At 38.4% G+C, this 22,260-nt stretch overlaps 1 protein-coding gene across 6 annotated transcripts in view; it reads right to left on the bottom strand.

Annotated features, from left to right (window-relative positions):
* Positions 1–5,700: 5,700 nt before the first annotated feature.
* Positions 5,701–22,260, bottom strand: part of TDRD1 (tudor domain containing 1) — a gene marked incomplete at its 3' end in the record, with an annotated part of 35,298 nt that continues 18,738 nt past the window's right edge. For 2 of the 6 annotated variants that reach the window (XM_082673651.1, XM_082673653.1), the window contains 11 exons: positions 20,213–20,455; positions 19,717–19,854; positions 16,868–16,978; positions 15,955–16,125; positions 13,098–13,373; positions 12,265–12,384; positions 10,642–10,755; positions 7,996–8,163; positions 6,566–6,793; positions 5,873–5,919; positions 5,701–5,793 (listed from right to left, as the gene is read on the bottom strand). In XM_082673651.1, coding sequence (XP_082529777.1) covers positions 5,701–5,793; positions 5,873–5,919; positions 6,566–6,793; positions 7,996–8,163; positions 10,642–10,755; positions 12,265–12,384; positions 13,098–13,373; positions 15,955–16,125; positions 16,868–16,978; positions 19,717–19,854; positions 20,213–20,455 — 1,709 coding nt within the window. The remainder of the gene's footprint in view (positions 5,794–5,872; positions 5,920–6,565; positions 6,794–7,995; positions 8,164–10,641; positions 10,756–12,264; positions 12,385–13,097; positions 13,374–15,954; positions 16,126–16,867; positions 16,979–19,716; positions 19,855–20,212; positions 20,456–22,260) is intronic. The other 4 variants (XM_082673654.1, XM_082673656.1, XM_082673652.1 and 1 more) reach the window with 3 other exon arrangements.

The following is a 22,260-nucleotide window of genomic DNA, read 5'->3' as shown; positions in this document are numbered from 1 at the left end:
GTTGTAGATTTCCCAGAACCCTCCATTGAAAAATGAAAGAACAGGAAACAACGCATGTTTAACGGCGAAGAAACCACCCCAGAGGAAACAAAGGGCCTGGCTCTCAAGTACTCCACAGGCAACAAATTAAGCCAGAGCAAAAACTGTGGCGCTAACAGCAGCAAGAGAGAATAAAGGCGTGGCAGGGGGACATAAGGAACAGAAATACCGCCATCTTCAAGCTAATGACCCTTAGGTTTGGGGCAGGCACCAATCGTTCTAAGGGTTAAAGCATCTCAACTCCTTAAAACAGTGAGAAAAATTATGTACAAGGTTTTACTGGATTTGCTTTTAGGAAACGTGATGCTTTCTGGCTACATGAGTAAGCGTGGAATGTCGGCAAAGGCAAAGGCTTGGGTAACATTCAGTCATTCAATCAACATCCAAAACCACATATGCACTCGACTTCAAACTGTCAATAGTTCCAAATTTTGTGTCTTTAGTTTTCACATATACGTGCATGCCTTAATGTAAGTATTCACTGAGTGCATTTTGAGAGGAATCTGGGCGCACCCTTGGAGGCAGCAGACTAGGCTCTGCCTGATGTACGATCAACCTCACAGTCAGTCTCATTTCCTGGAAGGCTCACGTAACAGCAGGTGGGCACCTGATCTTCAAAAGGTTATCACAAGTCTTTAAATACGGCATCACCTCAGGGTCTCAAGGAAAGCATAGGAAAATGGCTGAGGCTGGGCAGCTAAAGCCTTAAGTGAAACCAATGTTAGGTTATCTGAAAGCTACTGCCAAGATTTGAGAACCTTCCTAGGGAAGTTAGACCACAGTGCCTGAACGGTAACTTGAACAATGTTCAGGCATAGAGGAAGTGTTAGCAGTTCCCTGGGTGAGCCTTCCACAACTCCTGCCCCATACAAATAGGCAGAAGTCTTAGCGTATCTGAACCTCTCTTTAATTTCAGCAAACAAAACCATCCTACGACTCCTAACTGCACGTTTGGAACCACAGGTTGCCCTCTAATTCATCTGGAAAAACAGAGCAAACAAAAAGCACCCTTGCGATTCTTCTGTTTAACAAGTAAAGCACTCCTTGGGTGCAAGTCTGGCTACAGAAACACCCACAGCGGTGAGGAGCCCAGGTGTCACTCTTTGGCTAATCCCAGAAGAGCTCGATTGGCCCAATCCAGGCAGCAGTCATGTTGGTGATGAGCCCACTAGTTACTCTACTGGTTTACTGCTCTGGTCTGGCAGACTCAGAGTGGTGGGCATCACAATGACTTTATTCCTCACCTAGAATTCGGCAGTTTAAGGCCCTGCTGAGAAGGATCCTCAGGTTTTCTGGAGCAAGAGAGCTCGAGTTCAGATTATCACTCACCCTTGTTCACAATTTTGAAACTTTTTCATTTCTAGCGGCCCTAGCAAACAACATTCTACCAAAAGAAAAAGGCACATCAAATATGTCCTCTTCCCACACTGCCCCCCACCACCCCTGTTCATTGCTTAACCCATGGTTAAGAATCCCTTGCACGATGGATCTGATTTGTCTCAATATTTGCATGCCCTATGCCAAGGAATATAACTGTTTGATTATATGGTCTCAGGTGTTAAGTACTTATCTATGACTGAACTAAGTATTTTGAGGGAACCCCAAGACTGGGATTGGCAGGTGTTGACGGACCACACGTGGCCCTACTGAACAAAAAATACGTCACTTACCTCAGTGTCAGGAACACAGCTGGAGCTCAGTAAATATGTGAATTAATGTGAAAGATCAAAAATAAGATCTGGTGGTCCAGTACGAGAATATGAGAATATGCTGCATTAATCCAGAAGACATTTAACCCATCTCTCTACTTGTGAGACTAGCACTATAGATTACGTTAGTTTCTCTTTGGGAACAAGGCAAATAGCTCAACCACCAACTATTATTAAACTCCATTTAATTTAAACGGTTTCTATTCAAACTTCCAGTATGTACCATACGATAAAACCTTGGAATCCGATGAACTTAGATTTTTTTTAATGTGTTCCATGACTTGCTTCCCTAATTTTCCTTAATAAAAAGGACAATTCTGCGATTCCAGTTTTCATTTGCATTTTCATTGTGATTGGAATTGAACAGAGTATGAACAAATTAAACGTCCAGTGCTCCTAGTATATGCCAACAAGAAAAGGAAATTAGCAAAATGCTGCTGGCAATAAGGACACAAGGGAAATCTGGCTGTGAAGGAAAAGGATTTTACTGGGCAGCTTAAATTTTTATCTAATAGAAGCACATCAATGTTTGAACAACTTTTAACATGAGGAAAAACTCCACTTAATCTAAGCTGACACACATTACCAGTAAAAGCAAAAAAAAAAAAAAAAAAGTCGAGTTTCTTCTTTGAGTTGGTGACAACATCTTCTTAGGCTGTCACAGTCTGATACTTAAATCATGGAAAAATTCCCAAATAGAAACTTACAGGCTGGCAGGAAAGTCAGCTGGCCCATAATTCTGTATATGTGAGTTTACAGTTTAAGATGACTGTATGTGCTTCCAGAAAAATATATACTCTAACTTAGCTTTTTAACTTAAATTGTTAACTATATTTGTGCTTCAGAAAATGTAAATTCTATCTACATTAACAATCTAAGTGGCTACAGATTGGAAAGGTACCTGTGGATGTCAGGAACAGAGAGAAGAATCTGTGCCTTCCGCCCACCCAGTGGGTGAGAGCCCAAGGGCAGACTGTGCCCAAGGGCAGAGGAAACGCCATCTGAATCAACATGGAGAGAAAGAAGCTGATGACCTCAGAGAGAACAAGATAAGAAGGGCAGAGACCCAAGCAACAACAAACCAAAGAACATTTATTACGTGGAAGAGGCAGACTGCGACAGGGAGAGCAGGGCATATTTTACTATGAAATATATCAAACATACAGAAAAATCCAAAAAATAAAACTCATGTGTCTATCAACTAAATTGATCCAATACTAACCCAGAGCCATATTTTCTTCAGTACCTTTAAGTAATAAAAAGTTACATGTACACTAGACAGCCCCTATGTATCCCTTCCCATATTCCCACGCACTTGGTATGAATCTTTTATGCAAGACTTATTTGGGGGGGAAGAACATCGAGGGAAAAAAATAAAACTACCCCGCCTAGACAGAAGAGTGGTAAGCAAACAAAAATTAAGGCATAAAATGTCATTAAAGAAAAAGTTTCCAAGAAACAAAAACACAAGATGCTGTACTTTCTCTCCTCAGTCAAGCCTTCACTGTTTCCTTTCTCGTAAGTGTTGATCTCTGAGAGTGTTTCTGCAAGAGAAAAATCAGCTATCATTACGCCTTATATAGAAACTCAATTACCATGGTTCTTAATTTCTATCTTAAGTAAAAGTAAACCAAATATTCATTTTTAACTGAAATTACTTTAAGTCAAATCTGCCAATTAAAAAAAATTCACCACCACAGTAACAGTGCTTTATGTCCAATACAGCTGTCTGTACTCCCCTTCACAGATATAAAATATAGCTGTTTGCTCTCCCTCCAAATATAAAAAATATTTTATTAACTTGTATGCTGAAATACTTACCACTTTTGAGTAACAGATTACAGGGAGTTTTATGTTCTCATCACCACATCACTCCTAGTTTAGCAATTTTACAATAAAATTACGAACAAATTTCTCCAGAGATGATGAAACACTGAAACTTTAAGCACATTTTATCCTTCTCTAAGAAGAGTAATTTAAACAATTATCCAGGGCCTCCCTGGTGGCGCAGTGGTTGACAGTCCGCCTGCCGATGCAGGGGACAGGGGTTCGTGCCCCGGTCCAGAAAGATCCCATATGCCGCGGAGCGGGTGGGCCCGTGAGCCATGGCCGCTGAGCCTGCGCGTCGGGAGCCTGTGCTCCACAATGGGAGAGGCCACAACAGTAAGAGGCCCGCGTACCAGAAAAAACAAAACAAAACCAACTATATTTTCACCACAATGAAGGAAGTATGCTTAAGGAACCATGTATGTAATTTTTTCTAGTAATATAACCCCTTAGTTTCTTGCCATCCAGAACTGATCTAATCTAAAATGATATTGTAGCACAGCTACAGGTAAGCAGCAAACGGTGGTACGGAGAACTCAGCTTGCATCATAAGACCTACTTTCCAGTCTGTGTGTGTGGTTTTTTGGGCAGCCACTTAACCTCCTTGAGCCTTCACCTCCTCATCTATAAAATGAGGCCTACCTTCTTTTAATCTTCTGAGCACTGTGAAGATTAAATACGTGACTATTACGCCATTGTAAAGCAATTATACTCCAATAAAGATGTAAAAAAAATATGTGACTATTAGATAATGCACTACTCAAATATAAGGTATTCAAAGGTAGACAACCTATATTTATTTCTGCAGTAGGGGTAAAGCCAGTTCAACCACTATGCTTTAAATCAAGTGTTTTGTTTTTTTTTAAGTAATATCTTCAATCTATTTAGAAACAATAGAAAATACAGGTTTCATCTGAAGTTGTGTACCCAAACACACTCAATATTCTTACGGGAAAAAAAAAAAGCTTATTGCACAGATATAAAGATTAAAGCACATACAGTTAATCAACTTGATTAGAAATATGATGATTTGGTATCATTAAATTTTAAACTCAAGTATGGTACACATAACAGCAGTCAGTATTAAAACTTAATATATTAGAAAGGACTGAAAGTTGTAACTGCAAGTCAGCATTTATTAAAAATAACCCAAAACTTGTGAAGTAAAATAAATCATCTCAAAATAAATCATGAGAATCAAAACTCTTGATCTTGCATGAATGATATTTAGCTTAGAACTTAGCCATACTTTCTTAGAAACAGAAACAAAACAACTGTCCATTATCATGTAGAGAATAGGTCTGACCCCAGTAGGTACCTCCTTGAGAGCTGCTACACCCACTGAGCCCCAGAGGGCAGGAGGACCTCGGGAGCTACTTGCAAATGGTCAGATATGAACTGCAGGTTAGCCAGCAAGAGTGCACATACTGAGTAAGTCAAAGATCCTTTGCTTTTAGCTAGAATTCTATCAATTCAAAGTGGTGAGAAGGACAACTTCATTTTGATGAGAAGTTCTAACTGGCTACTGATCACAAAACAATTTCCGAGGGCCACCTTAGAACAAAGGATCCCAGGCAATATAGAAAAGCAGGGGAACCACTATTCAAAATCCACCAATGTAGTCTTGAACCACTAGAGTCACCGCAGCCAAAAAAGGAAGAGTATGTTTTGTTTTGAAATGAAATATACTATCAGTACAGCCCATTTTCTGTTCCTGGCCTCTTAGAACCTCTTCACAAAAAGTGCTAAATGTTTTTATAGAAGTACTACAAGGGAGAGTTAATTTCACTCTAGACACAAAGAAGTTCAGGCTAAGCTTGACCTCATGACAATTTTTACAAGTCCCTGCAAATATCATCAAGAGCTGTCTCTATGTCAAACACAGTAAAGGACGCTGCAATCCGGACAGCCTTGGACTCAGTCCCACTAGCAGTGTCAAAGGGAGCTTACCAAACAAAACCTACAAAGACAGCAGAAACACTACAGCCAGACCTCAGATCATTACACCGCAGAATAAAGTACAGCCTCAAAACGGGTGTCAACCCCATTAGCTCTGTCATGACAACATGACTGGAGATGTCCTGCTGGGGGTTACACAAGTGCAAAAACATCAAATTTAACTTACTTAACTTTTTAACAATTTTTTCATTTCAGTAAATTTGTTTTGATTGGTTGGACTGTTTAAGAGGAAGAGAAGAATCTGTTCATGTTTTTCAACCTGAGGGTGAGAAGAAATGGTGTTATTTCATTCCTAAAAATGGTGGGAGTATAATTTCACTTAAGGAAATTTTACCCACTTGTTTCTGTAGCTCTGTGCAGCAGCAATTCATCCTGTTCACCTTTTCTAAAAGCAAATGCAAAAAGCCATTAGACAACTAGCACTATAAATAACAGAAATAATATAACAAAACAAAACCTGCAGTCTGAACATATACAGATCTGCCCCTCAGGGCAGATCCTTTCCAACTACAAAGGACTTGATCAATTAATTTTTCATTTGGGCTTTATGTTATCTACTCCTGTCCTGGGTTTTACCAAATGAGTGCCCTTACCTCCGAGGTTTCAGGTCTTTTGCCTGTCATACACAGGATATCTCTTTTTGGTTGAGGGCAGGCCTGCCAAAGCATCATCTTATGCAATAACTAGTAAGATCCATTCTCAAATATGTGAGTTCTTCTCACTTTGATCAGGATCAAAAGGAAGTTGGAAGCTACTCTGAATGCTTGACATTTCTAAAGCTCTCAGCATCAATTCTATCAACAGTGTTGCTGAGCCTGATCTAAGGAAAATCTGGACTGGGAGGCCTGCTTCCTTCCAGGTGGCTCCTCTGAGGTGGCAACATGAGTCAGCACCCTGCCGCTGGATTTGTAAAGGATGACGACAGAGGGAACGTGGCCACGGAGAATAAGGAAGGATCAGGTCAACTAAATTGATCACATCTGTTCTTGGCTACACTTACACCTGCTATTAATTAAACTTGAAAAGAATACCTTTATTTAAAGCACTTTGCTTTTCAGATGTGATGTTTTTCGCCAGACCATACATCACCAGCTTATCAGCTATATTGATAGTACCATTCTCAGAACACTTCTCAACTGACACTGTGTGGACATTCTTGATAAATCCTTTTACAGAAAGCATTACATTCTGATTCAACATTAAATTTTTCAGTAGCTCTATTATTAATTGAGAACAGCTTCCATTCAATTCCATTGGTCCTGGAAAAAAATTGAATATTAGAGTTAATCGTCAAGTTCCTGAAAAATGATATTTAGATAAATTATCTAAGGATAATAAGCAAAAGGCTCACTGATTTTAGCTAGGTTTAGGTATGCTTTGATGTACTACTGCTGTTGCATTCAAAAAAATCAAACTTAATAAATATTCCTCAATCCCTACTATGTCAAGCACTAATTTAGGTCTAGAAGCCACAAAACAGACAAATGTCTGCCTTTGTGGACTTACATTCTAATGGTAGAAGCAAACAATAATAAAGATAATTTTCCAACTCTCTGAGTCAAAACCAAAGCAGACTGTGAGGAAATCAGTGTGTTATTATCTGCTGGGACCTCTGGGTAAAGAAACCAGGAGTAAGAATAAAACGCTACTTTAGCATTTTAGTTCCGTTTATTCAAATTCCAACTGAAGGGCTGAATAAATACGCAGATATGGTATGAATAGGAAGGTAGCCCCAAACGGTGCCATTTGAATGTCTCTAGCCTCTGTGACGAAGCAGAAAGACCCCCGCACAAGACGTCAGATGACTGACCCCAGTTCACCCTGGCCCTGCCACTTAACTAGCTTTGCAACCTGAGGCAAACCAGAATCTCTGAGCCTTGACTCTCTGAAACTAATCTGTAAAACAAAGATGGAACAAATGAACATAATTTTTGTGAGAATGAAATAATAATAAAAGGTATGAGATTTTTTGGTAAACTCTGCTTGATATTTAGAAATCTGGGCTGTTGCTTAAAATACGCTTTTTTTTAAATTTTTAATTTTATTTTTGGCTGTGTTGGGTCTTCATTGCTGTGCGCGGGCTTTCTCTAGTTGCGGTGAGCGGGGGCTACTCTTCGTTGCGGTGTGCGGGCTTCTCATTGCGGGGGCTTCTCTTGCTGTGGAGCAGGGGCTCTAGGCGTTGAGGGCTTCAGTAGTTGTGGCACGTGGGTTCAGTAGCTGTGGCTCGCGGGCTCTAGAGCGCAGGCTCCGTAGTTGTGGCGCACGGGCTTAGCTGCTCCGCGGCACGTGGGATCTTCCCGGACCAGGGCTCGAACCCGTGTCCCCTGCATTGGCAGGCGGATTCTTAACCACCACGCCACCAGGGAAGTCCTAAAATACTCATTTGTTTCAGACTCCGTGCTATAAAAGGAAGAAAAACATCCCACAGACACCCAAATCGGAAAGTGACTTAATTGTGTACCTTCAAGGGAACATTTAATAATTTGGAAAGGAAGCTCCAGGTGGCTGGCAGAGATTGGCTGCACTCTGCAAAGAGGCAGAGTTTCAATGTTTCCATAGTCTGCATAGAGCACTTTCACATCAGCAGCTGATGTCCCCAGAACAACGGCACGGTACCAGAAATCATCACCTGAAAATACAGAGGAATCTCAGGTGAGAAGTTACATTCAATGATGCCCTCCTCCTTTAAGATGGTTATTCACAGTTACATTTACCTCACTTAGAAATTCACACCAAGATTTCTGACTTCACGCCAAGGAGTTTAGATTAAATAGGAGCATCACATATACTCCTTGCAGATTCTACTCAAAAGACAGTTACAGAACTAAACAGAAAAAGGCCTAAAACCACAAGGATAGAGAACAAGAGGGAAGACAGTGTAATAGTGGAAGGTGGAAAGCAAATATGTGAGTGGAAATGATTTAGCAGAGCTCAACTAAAGCTGGGTGTAAAGAAGCCAAGAAACATCTCAGTTTGCATCTCAAATCCCCAAGCAATCAAGGCTCAATAATTGATGCTACTCATTCAAAAGTTGGAGCAAAGGTGGAGATGAAATGGGGATTGGATAACAGAAGCAGAGTTGCTTCCCCAAGGCACGTGAATAAACTTTAGTTTATAAACACATTTACACATAATATCTATTTTTAAAGTTGCTAAAGAGAATGCTCAGTTTTATGTTTACGTGTTTTAATAACGCTTAGAAAATTCCCCCTTTTCAGGTAACTGCTCCTACCCATGGGCAGAAGACGAGTGTCCTCCCCAGAGAGGACGAACCAGAAAGACTACGGACTGGGGAACGTGAGGCAGAGCAGAAGAGGGAGTTTACAAGAACCCTGCCAGGCAAGCTATGCACTCCAGGGAGGAGACGACCGTCTCAAGCAAAAGCACTTCAAGACACAGGCATCAGGAGTTCCCAGTGAAACGGCAGAGCCAGGTCACCCTACAGGAAAGTCCACTAAGCAGACAAGCTCTGCCTGTGCACAAAGGAACCTCCAATTAGCTTCTCAGTGCTTCACCTTACATAAATGAACAGCGAAAGATGATCAGATAGTAGAAGAAAGTCTCTGACATGAAAGAGAAGACTGAAACAAACAGGAACTCAAGGAAACAGAGACCCAAAGACGGAGAAGACCATGAAAATTAAAAAATGATATTAACATCCTCGGAGAAATGACCTTCCATCCTTGAAGCAAGTACAAGACAGTTATTAAAAACCACACACTTGAGAAACAAAAAAAGCTACTGAAACCAAAAATGTGATATTAAAAATGAAATACGGAAGGCTGGAAGAGAAAACTGAGGAAATCTCTTGGGAAAAAAAAAAAGAAAAAAAAACAGCAAACGAAATTTAGCAGTAGAGTTTAAGTCCAACATGAGAATACTTGGAGTTCATAAAGGAGCAGAAAATAAAAGAAAGGAATAAAAAAATTCAGGAAAAATTTTCAAAACTGAAGCTCATGAATTTCTAAAGGGCCCACTCACTGGGTGCTCAGTACAAAGGTGAAAAGAAAACCAGTGCTGAGTCACATCATAAAATTCAGGGGCTTCCCTGGTGGTGCAGTGGTTGAGAGTCCACCTGACGACGCAGGGGACATGGGTTCGTGTCCCGGTCTGGGAGGATCCCACATGCCGCAGAGAGGCTGGGCCCGTGAGCCATGGCCACTGAGCCTGCGCGTCCGGAGCCTGTGCCCCGCAGCAGGAGAGGCCACAACAGTGAGAGCCCACGTACCGCAAAAAAAAAAAAAAATTCAAAACTTGAGATGAAAAGATTACCAAAAGTTCCAGAAAGGAGGAAAAAAATACGTACAAAGTTTGGAGAACCTGAATGACATCTACCTCTCCACCAGCAACATCCACGATGCCTTCAAAATTTTAAGAGAAAGATGATTTCCAACCTAGAATTTTATCTACAGGTAAGCTATCAAGTAACTATTAGGGTAGAATAAAGACTTTTTCAAACATGAAAGATAACAAAATTTATCTTACATGTACCTTTTCTCAGCTTCTAGAGGATGAGATAGATATACCAAAATATTAAATCAAAAGTAAAGGATCCAGAAAACAAGTTGAGATGAGGGAGGGAGAAATCTAGCCAACAAGGTGGGGTGGGAGAGAAATCCAAGAAACATAGGGGGTTCGTGCTGAAACAATCTCCAGTATGATGGTGAAAGGAAAATTTCAGGATGACAGCTCAGGTCTGGAGGACAAGCAGTCTGGATAGGAGTGTGTCAGAAGGCTGGAGCTGCCTACAATATGATAAAAGTTGATAAAGTACAGGCAGTATTCATGGAGAGAATTTATACCAATGCAGAGAACTGGAGATCATTAGTGAAAGTATATAGGACACTAGTAACAAAAAAGGCTGCAAAAGAAAAATGTAATTATAGTAACTACGTGGGTAGGCTGTGAATACTGTTTATGCAAAACTAATAACGTAATACAGAATACTTATCTAAACAAAAATTATGACACATTTCTACTGGGAAGAAAGAGAGGGAAATTGTAGATCTAGTTGTCATACAAAAGAAGAGGGAAACGAAATACATTTTTAAACTGTAAATCTAAATTTTAAAGTGAACACTGTTTGGGGAATAGAAAAGAATCTTACCTGTGTATCTGGCACAGCACGCATCTCCAAGTTTTGGTCTATAGGCCGATCGACTTTTCTGAGCACTGCAGTATTCTAACAATTCGGCTGTCAATACACACAGTTTTTCCTGATCTAAAATATATATAGAAAATGTATTGTGAAGAAATTTTCAATGCTACTATTTATAATAAAGTATTTATATAAAAAGGAAAGTCAAATCTAACCACTCAAAAAAGAACCCATATATATTAAAATATACATTTATATTTTTAAAATAGATAAAGCCAAAAAAAGATAAAACCACTACTGGTTACCTTGTGGGGAAGGGATGCAAGACTGGGAGGGGGCAAGAAGGAAGCCACTGGGGGGCTAATTTCTTGATCAGGGTGGCTATTCTAGTGTGTTCATTCTACAAAAACTTGTTCTATTAAGCTGCAGTTTTACGACTGTTCAGTATACTTTTCAGTAAGTGTGTTATAGTTAATTAAATGAAGCAAAGTACTTCCAATTCATCATACCATATGTTATTGTCAGGATGCAATAATCCTAAGACGCTGCTTTCCGCTATACAGTTTAAAGTTGATTATTCCTAATACTGGAGGATAAATTTAAGAGCAGTTATTGTTATCACCACAATTCTTGGTTTGACCATTTGAAAAAACTTTTTTTTTCATTTTTTTCAGCTTTCAAATACCTGCAAATTATTTTGAATAGCAAACTTGCACTAACTCAGCCTCTGATACTGCAAGAATAAAGTTAAATACGCTGGGGCTTCCCTGGTGGCACAGTGGTTAAGAATCCGCCTGCTAATGCAGGGGACATGGGTTCGAGCCCTGGTCCAGGAAGATCCCACATGCCACAGAGCAACAAAGCCCATGCACCACAACTAGAGCCTGCGCTCTAGAGCCCGTGAGCCACAACTACTGAAGCCCGTAGGCCTAGAGCCCATGCTCCGCAACAAGAGAAGCCACCGCAATGAGAAGCCCGCGCACCTGAACGAAAAGTAGCCCTCGCTCACCGCAACTAGAGAAAGCCCGCACGCAGCAACGAAGACCCAATGCAGCCAAAAGTAAGTAAATAAAATAATTTTAAAAAAAAACCTAAAATACACTGAAGAGATGCCTTAATTGTAATCTTTCACGAAATAAAAAAGGAAAGTCAATATTTACATGCTACTTTTCTTCATGATTAGGGCCAGTGTAAAAGATTTCTCCAAGTTTCTAAGATACAGTAACACTGTGATTATAGACTGATTAGGAAGTACTTTTCCAACGTATCTAAACTGTTTTGGTTCAAATTCTCGTAATGCTTGTAGAAGGTTAGCTTAGTAATAAGTACAATTCAATACAGACAGTACCTATTTTTAAACAAGAAATTATACAGTAATTAAGGATGCTGCTTTGTTATAAAAAGCTGTAGATGATCAAGACCAGGTGGAGTAGGTGCTGAATGCACGGCATGTTCACATTCATGTTTTTATAATTAAATTTTCCTGAAGTGTTATTATGATCAATTAAAACATGAGTGAAACAGAAATCATCACCTTCTTCTCCCCATCACTTCCTAAGGAATTCAGGTAAGTTCATTCTACAGTTTAAAAGACCAGCATAAATGTGTCTCAAACTCTGTTTGGTTTCTTACCTGGCATTTCATTTGGTAGAGCATAAAACAAGTTTGGGTTTACGATTTCTAATACGCTTGCCTGTACAGTTTTATTAACTGGCAATTCTATTGTCCTCCACTGCTCAGCTGAAGAGGTGGCTGAAAACATACGAAATACAGGTCTCTCATGAAAAAGATAACATTTAGTATTCTACTGAATACCAACATTCCCAAATTCCCAAAACGAAAATCTGTGTTTACATAAAACAATCTGTTTAATTTGAGGGATTTTGGTGTGCATTACAAAAAAGTTCAATCTATAATAAGAATCCTTAAACTATTATGCTCCTATAGTATATTTCAGTAGCATATTTCCATTTCTGTAGTATATTTAATTCTTAAAATTTACTCAAACTTTAAAGGATACATAGCTGTATGATACACATCTGCCTGACAAGTAATTACATTAAAAATGAGTACAGGGCTTCCCTGGTGGCGCAGTGGTTGAGAGTCCGCCTGCCGATGCGGGGGACACGGGTCCGTGCCCCAGTCCGGGAAGATCCCACATGCCGCAGAGCGGCTAGGCCCGTGAGCCATGGCCGCTGAGCCTGCGTGTCCGGAGCCTGTGCTCCGCAACGGGAGAGGCCACAACAGTCAGAGGCCCGCGTACCGCAAAAAAAAAAAAAAAAAGAGTACAGTGTTTAATAAAAAAGCCATGTTTCAATAAATATTAAACTAACTTTACTTATTACTAATCTATTTCCACAAAGCATATTTCTACAGGAAAATCATGTCACTTGGAATAGAAAAATTTTCACAGCCTATAAAAGCAAAGGATAACATAAATTTAAATAGCAGTTTAAAAATGTTACCTTGAAGCCATGGGGCATCAATTTGAAGACCATGTTTATTAACAGGACTGTTTTTCACTAAGTCTTTACATGGTGAACTAGCTTTTAAAACCAGATGTTCTTCAATCAGAACATCAGTAATTATCCTGGGATAAGAAGTGGAAAGATCGGTGAGTTCAACTCCCACTCCATTTTCAGTGATTTCAACCACTCGGGCTTGGAGTTTTATCCCTGTGACACACGTCTGAAATCTTGCTATGGCTTCTCTGGTCCAGTGTTTGTTTCTAGGCTGTATATCTAACAAATAAAACAGCATTAAGAAGAATTCTGCCCTTAATATGTTTTCTTTGTATTTAATTTTTGATAGTTTGATTAATATGTGCCTTGGCATGTTTCTCCTTGGATTTATCCTGTATGGGACTCTCTGTGCTTCCTGGACTTGATTAACTATTTCCTTTCCCACATTAGGGAAGCTTTCAACCATAATTCAAAAAGAGTCATGTACCAAAATGTTCATTGCAGCTCTATTTACAATAGCCAGGACATGGAAGCAACCTAAGTATCCATCAACAGATGAATGGATAATGAAGATGTGGCACATATATACAATTGAATACTATTCAGCCATAAAAAGAAACGAAATTAAGTTATTTGTAGTGAGGTGGATGGACCTAGAGTCTGTCATACAGAGTGAAGTAAGTCAGAAAGAGAAAAACAAATACCATATGCTAACACATATATATGGAATCTAAGAAAAAAAAAAAAAAAGGTCATGAAGAACCTAAGGGTAAGATGGGAATAAAGACACAGACCTACTAGAAAATGGACTTGAGGATACGGGGAGGGGGAAGGGTAAGCTGTGACAAAGCGAGAGAGTGGCATGGACATATATACACTACCAAACATAAAATAGCTAGCTAGTGGGAAGCAGCCACATAGCACAGGGAGATCAGCTCGGTGGTTTGTGACCACCTAGAGGGGTGGGATAGGGAGGGTGGGAGGGAGGGAGACGCAAGAGGGAAGAGATATGCGAACATATGTATATGTATAACTGATTCACTTTGTTATAAAGCAGAAACTAACACACCATTGTAAAGCAATTATACTCCAATAAAGATGTGGAGTATAAAAAATAATAAAAATAAATAAAGATGTGGAGTATAAAAATAAAAAAAGTAAGAATTCTGTGCCCCAAAGCTGCACTTTTTGCCTCAATAATACCCAGGACTGGACCCTTCCCAAGTTTACCATTCAGGTCAGTGATTTTGAATATCTTTTCTCAATAATCAATTATATATCTACATCCTCAGTGCCTGAGTTGCAGATAATGCATCTACAAATATACTACTGTTTTAGGAGGCTCAGGATCCGTCTTTACTTTCCTCACTAACTTATCTTCACCTGGCATTTTTCCCAATAGGCAAAAATAGAATTATTATTTCTTTTAGAAGCCACTATGGTTACATACACAATGATGAGTTATCAACTATTCTAGTAAAAGATGTTAAACCTACACTTGCACCTTTGTGAAGAGTCTTCCAATGATAATTTCAAAGTATCATATTTAATTATTTAACCAAAAATTATCTTTCTGGGATAACTTTGGCTTATACCCTTATTTTCATAACAGTGGTTCTCAAATGTGAGTGTGCATATGTATTATGTACAGGGCTTGTGAAAACAGATTTTGGGGCCCCACCCTAGAGTTTCCAATTTAATAGTAGGTCTTGGATGGGGACTAAGAATCTACATTTTTAACAAGTTCTCACGTTGATACTACTGGCTGTGGGGTGGAGGGGTCATATTTTAAGAAACGCTGACATAAAACATGGTGATTAAAAACAATAATCCAGAACATAGTGTAAAATAAGTAGAAATTAAACAGGCAAAAGGAAAAATAAAAAGCATCTAATGCTTCTAGACATGACCACTATTAACATTTTGGTATCCAACCCTTCATAATCTTTATGTGCATATGGAAATACACACATGCACATATATACTCATAATGCTTTTATAAAGAAATTTTTATAATAATAAAAATAGTTGTAATGTTAGCCACTATTCAGTGCTTTATGCCTTGTATCTCTTTTATCCTTAATGCCTTTTTGAGGAAGGTACCGTTATTTTCCAGATGAGGAAAAGGAAGCATAGAGTTTAAACAGTTTACCTAAGGTTTCACAGCTAGTAGGCAGCAGAGCTGCTTCTAATCTGTCCTCTTAATCACAATGCCATCCTGCCATCTCTTTCATAACTTGCTTCCTTCACTTAAATCATGAACTAGTCTTCACATCAACACATACTTAACATTTTAATGACTGTGTAATAAGAACGAACACTTAATAGAACTCTGAGTGCCAGACAGACCCTGATCTAAACATTAATTTAATAATCTTCATAACAAACCTATGAAATAGGTACTACCACTACCCATTATGTGGATCCTCATTTAACCAAGCCTCTACTATTGGCTATTTAGGTTGTTTTGCTATTATTAACAGCAGTGTAATGAATTTCCATGTAGGTGAACTCTGTGAAATAACATGATTATTTCTTTAGGATGAATTATTAGAAGTAAACTTGCTAAGACAAAAGGTAAGAATATTTGAGGCTCTTAAGGAATCCTGCAAAATGTCTCCAAAAGAAAGCATCAGTTTTCACTCCTATCATAAGTATAGAAAAGCAGCTGCTTCCTTACTTTGACATCAACACTGAACATTTTGGCCAGTATCTTTAAATATATGTTTCTAAATTTTATAATATGAAACAGAAAATAACTTACACAAAATATTAAAATTATAAATATATTAATACTGAGAAATTTATGTACTCTAAGTATTAGAAGACAGTTGAGAAAATTTCTTACTCTGCACCATACCTACTAGCCAGCACTGTATCCCCTGAAATGGAAGTTTTAAAAATTTGGATGGGATCATTTGGAGTTCATCTGCAGTAACTTCTTCAATGTTTCCATAATCCACAAACTGTACTTTAACATTTCCATTTGATAAGATTTCCTTGACTAAAGCACGATACCAATTACCATCACCTAGATTTAACACAGAATTTGTAACATGGAGTATTTCCCTTCTATTAAGGTTTGAAATTTTTATCTTGAAAAAGACCATTCTTTGTCTAAAGTAGCTAATATATTTCTCTTCCCAGACAACACCTTTAGTTTTTAATTCAGAAATCCCTAGAAGGAGGATTCTCAAAATTCATTCTTAGAATATCACCAAAGTTTTTATAGCATCACACTTTTACATCTACTACAAAGATTTCATTCATAACCTAACCAATATGCAGAATATTAAGTGAAGTAAAGACTTAATAAACTTGATATTTGTCAAACTGGAAGACTTATAATAGTCTCACCACTAATGAGATTGTTTCACTTGTTACTTGGTAAATAATAGAAAAAACAAACAGAAAAACATGCAATGAAATTAAGGTGTTTCATCAAACATATTTTCAAAATAAACATGCACAGGGTGACCAGAAGAAACAATGAATCTGCAGTGAACAGGTTTCCCACTCTCTAGCTTTTAATATTATCAGAAATTCTGGAAAGAAAAGCATTTGACAAAGTTAGGTAAGAATGTATCATTTGGAGGCTCCTTGTTACAAAGAGAGAAGAACAAAAAAACCCACAGTATTTTAAGCATTCACTTAATTTTGATTATGAAAAATATCTGCTTAAACATCAGGAAGAAAATCCACTAAAAATGAGGTTTGAAAGTCAAGAAATAAAAGATTCTAATATAGTCAATATTGTGCCAACTGCAACTTACCTACAAAAAAAGCACAACAAGGTTGCCCTACTTCTGCCTTAAAATTTTTAGGCAACTTCTGCTGGCAATATTCTGCTACCAATTTGTTCAAGTCACTGAGTTTCTTTAGAGCTGAAAACACAATACACATAGTGTTTAATATTTTAAAAACATGCAGAGTAACAGATTTTCATTTAAAGTTGGAAAGTGTTTTGATCATAAAAACCCAGGCATATCCCCAAGCAACTATAAAGTACACCAAATACCTCTCCCTTCTCCTTATTAAGAAATTGGGCAAATAAGTCATTATTTAGTTAATACTCTCAGTAAACCCCATGCCAACAATTTACTGGGCACAGAGCCATGATGATGGCATTGTTGTCAGTATGCTAGAGCATGAGCTTTGCATGTGGACCAGGAAACAGTGCACAAGCCTGCACAAAAAGGAAGTTACATATAAGCTGTCCTGAAGGAGTATATGTAATTACTAAATGGCTGGCACAGATAGTGTCTGCTAAGGACTTTCAGAGAGGTGAGCTCTGTGCACTGCAGGCTTCACAGAGAAATCTGAAGTATGACTTGTTTGCTAGAAAAGGAGAGGGTCATTCCAGAAAAAGAAACGGCTCTGAGGCGAAGTACCAAATTAAGCAGCCAAAAAAACACTTGCTGGGAGCAGTCTGGCAGAGAAGAGGAATGGAAAGGTGAATCACTGAAGAAGAACACCAGAGATGTGCTTGGAAATATACAGACCGTGGAGAGCTTTAAAATGCCAAGTAAAGGGATCTGAACACTATAGAAGTAAAAGAAAAATATCTTTTAAATATGTGGCAAAGACCCATCCACAGAAATGGAAATTAAGTTGTATCGAGTTAGAATTGTCACCGTTCAGGTTAGTCAAAATAAGAAAGTTTAAGGACACACTGCAGGAAATGGTGTGGGAGAGGGCACTTTCATACACTGATGGTGGAAATCAGCCTGGATGGCCTCTTGAGGGCACTCTCTCAAGAGCACAAGAGCACATATCTTTTGACTTAATAACTATTGTACAATTTTAGGAATTTGTCTCAAGGATATAGTCTCAGAATAAAATCACAGATTACAAGAATTGTTTTTAGTGATAAATGCTTGTACACAGGAATCCTTTAGCTGTAGCTGCACCTAGGTTAACTAAATTAGGGTAAACCCACCCAGAGGAATACCATGTAACCATGAAAAGGAATGAGGACGTACAGTGATGTGGTACCCTGGAACAGAAAAAGGCCATTACCAGAAATGGAAAAAACATCTAGCGAAACCCAGATAAAGTCTGGAGGTTAGTTCATAGACATTTACCAATGTGGGTCTCTTAAGTTGTAACAAATGTTAACATCTTACGTAATTGTGGTACTATAGAGAAAACTAGGGGTATACAGGAACTCTCTGTACTACCTTGGCAACTTTTCTGTAAATCTAAAATTATTCCAAAGTTAAAAGTATATTTTAAAAAGAACGGAGGAAACACTATGTGAACTGATATCCAAGACAGAGTGGGAGAAAAAGGCAAAGTGCAAATATTATTTATTTTACCATTTATGCCTACATAAAAAGGAATATATATATTCATACAAGCATATGTATAGCGCAACTTTGGAAAAATATTGAGAACATTGAGAAAAGGAACTGGAAGGATATTTAGAAATCTGAGAAGAGGAACTGGGAAACTTAACTTTTCACTATATTCTCTTTTGTAACTTTAAAATTTGTACCATATGCTTGTACAATCACTTATGAAAATAAGTGGCAAATATTTTAAAATAGTAGCCTATCTACCAGATGATTCTGTATGAAGGGATGACAAACCTCACAAGTTGGGAGCCAGTCAGGAACTTAGTTATCTAGGGTAACATCCTTATTTGACAGAGAGAAAACCCAAAACTTAGAAAGGTTAAAATCAATGATGCTCACCAGAATGGCTCAAGGGAAAAAGACGGAAAATACAAAGTGTTTGTGAGGATGTGGAACAACCAGAATTCTCCAACCAACAACTGCCATGATCACTTTGGAAACTTTTTAGCATTCATCAATCAGAGCTGAAAACACACATACCCTTTAAGATTTGGCCAGTAATTTCATTCCTAGGTACATGTTCAATGGAAATGCATGTGCGCTAAATCTGTATGAGAATATTCTTACCAACATTTTATAGCTCAGAACTAGAAATAACCCAAATGTCCAAGAGTGGAAAGGAACAGTAAACTGCAGTACATTCACACAACAGATCACTATGCAGCAACAAAAAACGAGCTACAGTCACACGTGAAAATGATGGTCCAAACTCACAAATGTGAAAAAAAAAAAGCAACAAGGCACAGAATAGTACATATTGTATGATTCCATTTATATAAAGTTCATAAATGGGAAAAACTAATCTATGCTATTATTAGAAGGCACGATCATATTTACTTCTGAAAGAAAGAAGTGGCAGTGATTGTCAGCAGACGTGAAGGAAACTTCCGGGTTACTGGTTACCAGAGGTTGGTTATACAAGGTTTTGACTTTGTGAGAATTTGTTATGCTGCACTCGTATTTGTGCACTTATCTGTATGTATGTCATACGTCAATGAGATCAACAATTAAAATTTTTCAAAAATGAATTTAGCAGACATTCTGTGAACTCTAAGCTGGTTTAAACAGAGACTATTGAAAACAGAAAATAATGTCTTACAATGGAATAAAAGGCAACGAAGTAAAACCAAATCTTTCTTGAAAGTACAAATACCCACTTGGCCTTTACTGGAAAGAGAACAGTTTCACCACCCAATAACAAACTTATCTTGACCTATTATCTATGCCAGTGTACTGTAAAAAGAAATAAGTAAGAGTCAACTTACCATCCTCTTTAAGCACATGGCAGTAAAATTCTCCAGGACTATACATCACACAGACCACAACATCTACTGTCTGATCAACAGCAAGTTCAACCCACGTCCACTCCAACTGACTGATTTCTGCTTCTACACCCGAGGGAACTGTGAAAATAAACGGACGATTTGCAAAACAAATGGCCAGAGCGGGGAGCTGGAAGCAGGGCTGCTAAAGATAAAGAGTCTGCTTTTGAAGAACTGAACGTCCAATAACTTTCTTAGTGACTTTGCAGGAAAGTTAATTAGTATGAGAATTAACCATTACTACCTCACTGAATTCCAAATTCACATTTCTGATCGACCTTCAGCTGCCAGTGACCCAAACACACTCTTTAGATGAATGCTTGATTTAAAAGGACAAAAGGTACTCAACATCAATTCTTGTTTAAAGTATGAGAACCCATACATTCACAAAGCCACCTGAATTCCAGCACGGACATTATCTGGTGGACAATTTACTTACCACTGGCTTCTTTCATGACACTGGGCTTAACTGTCACTACCCCCTTGTCCCCCACGGCAAAGCCTGCATCGATGAGCACTCTGGTGATACTGATGTGGGGCATCACAGACCTATCCGTAAGTTCCACCAGGGAACTGTTTTCCAACTTGTCCACCACTTTCACTGTGATCATTTTATTCTGTACAATTTTTCTCATCAGATAAATAGCTTCTGGAGTCCAAATTCCTAATGATGGCTTTACTCCTAACAAAGAATTTTTAAAAGAATGTTAAAATATTTCTTATTGCAAGCCTTTACAAATTTAGCTCCTAATTTCCACAAACTTAAGGACTCTATGACAAACACTGGAACCAGAAAGTCCCATCTGAGAAGGATTTTCTAAACATGAAAATGAAGGCAAAATTATAAAGAAAACGTCTGTAAAACGCTTCTATATTTCTATGTAAACAAACCATCATAAATCCATTGATACGAAATGTCCAAAGAGGCAAATCTAGAAGACCGAAAGTAGATTAATGGTTGCCTAGGAAGCTAGGATTAACTATATATAAATGGGCACAAGAGATCTCAGTGGGGTGATGGAAATATTCCAAAAGTGGATTATGGTGATGGCTGTACAACTCGGTAAATTACTAAAAATCACTGAATTGTATACCTAAAACACTGTTGTTTTTTTTTTTTTTTTGGCTGTGCGGCTTGCAGGATCTTAGTTCCCCGACCAGGGATCAAACCCACGTCCTTGGCAGTGAAAGAGCGGAGTCTTAACCACTGGACTGCCAGAGAATTCCCTAAAACAGTGACTTTTATGGTATATAAATTATATGTCAATAAGGTTGTTAACAAAATCACAAACAAAAGTATAAAACAATCCAGGAAGAAACACCGGTCACTAATACTGACGTCTGAAACATCTGTAGCATTTACTGAAAGGGCACTTACAAATCAACAACCCCAAAGTTATAGCAAGTCATTTCATAAAATTAAGAGCCAAGTAACTTATGAAAAAACATCCAGTCTCACTGGTAATGAAGCAAATTAAAATGATTTAGTTTTTAGCTTATCAAAAGTGGCCAAGATGAAACAATCCAGAAATATCTATTGGGCAGGACAAAAGTACCTTCAGTTTTTAAAATAAAAGACATTTTTCATTTTCACTTAAGACCTTTATTGAACAACATATTCACCCTTTTGTTCCACACCTTCTGTCATTTTTCAGACAACTTCATAATTCCATCTTCCCAAAACTTTTTATCTTTTTGAGCAAAGAACTGTTCCAGGTACCTTTTACAGTCTTCCAGGGAACTGACCTTTTTTCCATTAAGAGAATTTTGTAAATACCGAAATAAATGGAAATCTGAAGGTGCAATATCTGGTGAATACAGCAGATGAATCAGAACTTCCCAGGTAAGCTGTAACAGTTTTTAACTGGTCATCAAAGAAACATGTGGTCTTGCGTTATCCTGATGGAAGATTATGCGTTTTCCGTTGAGTAATTCTGGATGCTGTTCGTTGAGTGCTGCTTTCAGTTGGTCTAACTGGCAGCAGTACTTGTTGGAATTAATCCTTTGGTTTTCCAGAAGGAGCTCCTGATACAGGACTCCCTTCCAATCCCACCACGTACACAACATCACCTTCTTTGGATGAAGACTGGCCTTTGGTGTGGTTAGTGGTGGTTCACTTCGCTTGCCCCATGATCTCTTCCGTTCCACATTATTGTACAGTAACCACTTTTCATCACCCGTCACAATTTGTTTTAAAAACGGAACGTTTTCATTACGTTTCAGTAAAGAATCGAATGCGGAAATATGGTCAAGAAGGTTTTTTCGCTTAACTTATGTGGAACCCAAACATCAAAGCGATTCACATAACCAAGCTGGTGCAAATGATTTTCAGCACTCAATTTGGGTATTTTGAGTATGTCAGCTCTCTCCCGTGTGGTATAACGTTGATTGTCCTCAATTATTGTTTTTTGATTTGACCGCTATCAATTTCAACTGGTCTACCCAACCGTGGAGCATCGTCCAGAGAGAAATCTCCAGCACGAAACT

Source organism: Grampus griseus, assembly GCF_964374135.1.
Source record: "Grampus griseus genome assembly, chromosome: 16".
NCBI classification, from domain to species: Eukaryota; Metazoa; Chordata; class Mammalia; order Artiodactyla; family Delphinidae; genus Grampus; species Grampus griseus.
The sequence above is the reverse complement of the archived record's forward strand: the minus strand, read 5'-3'. Positions and strand labels throughout refer to the sequence as shown.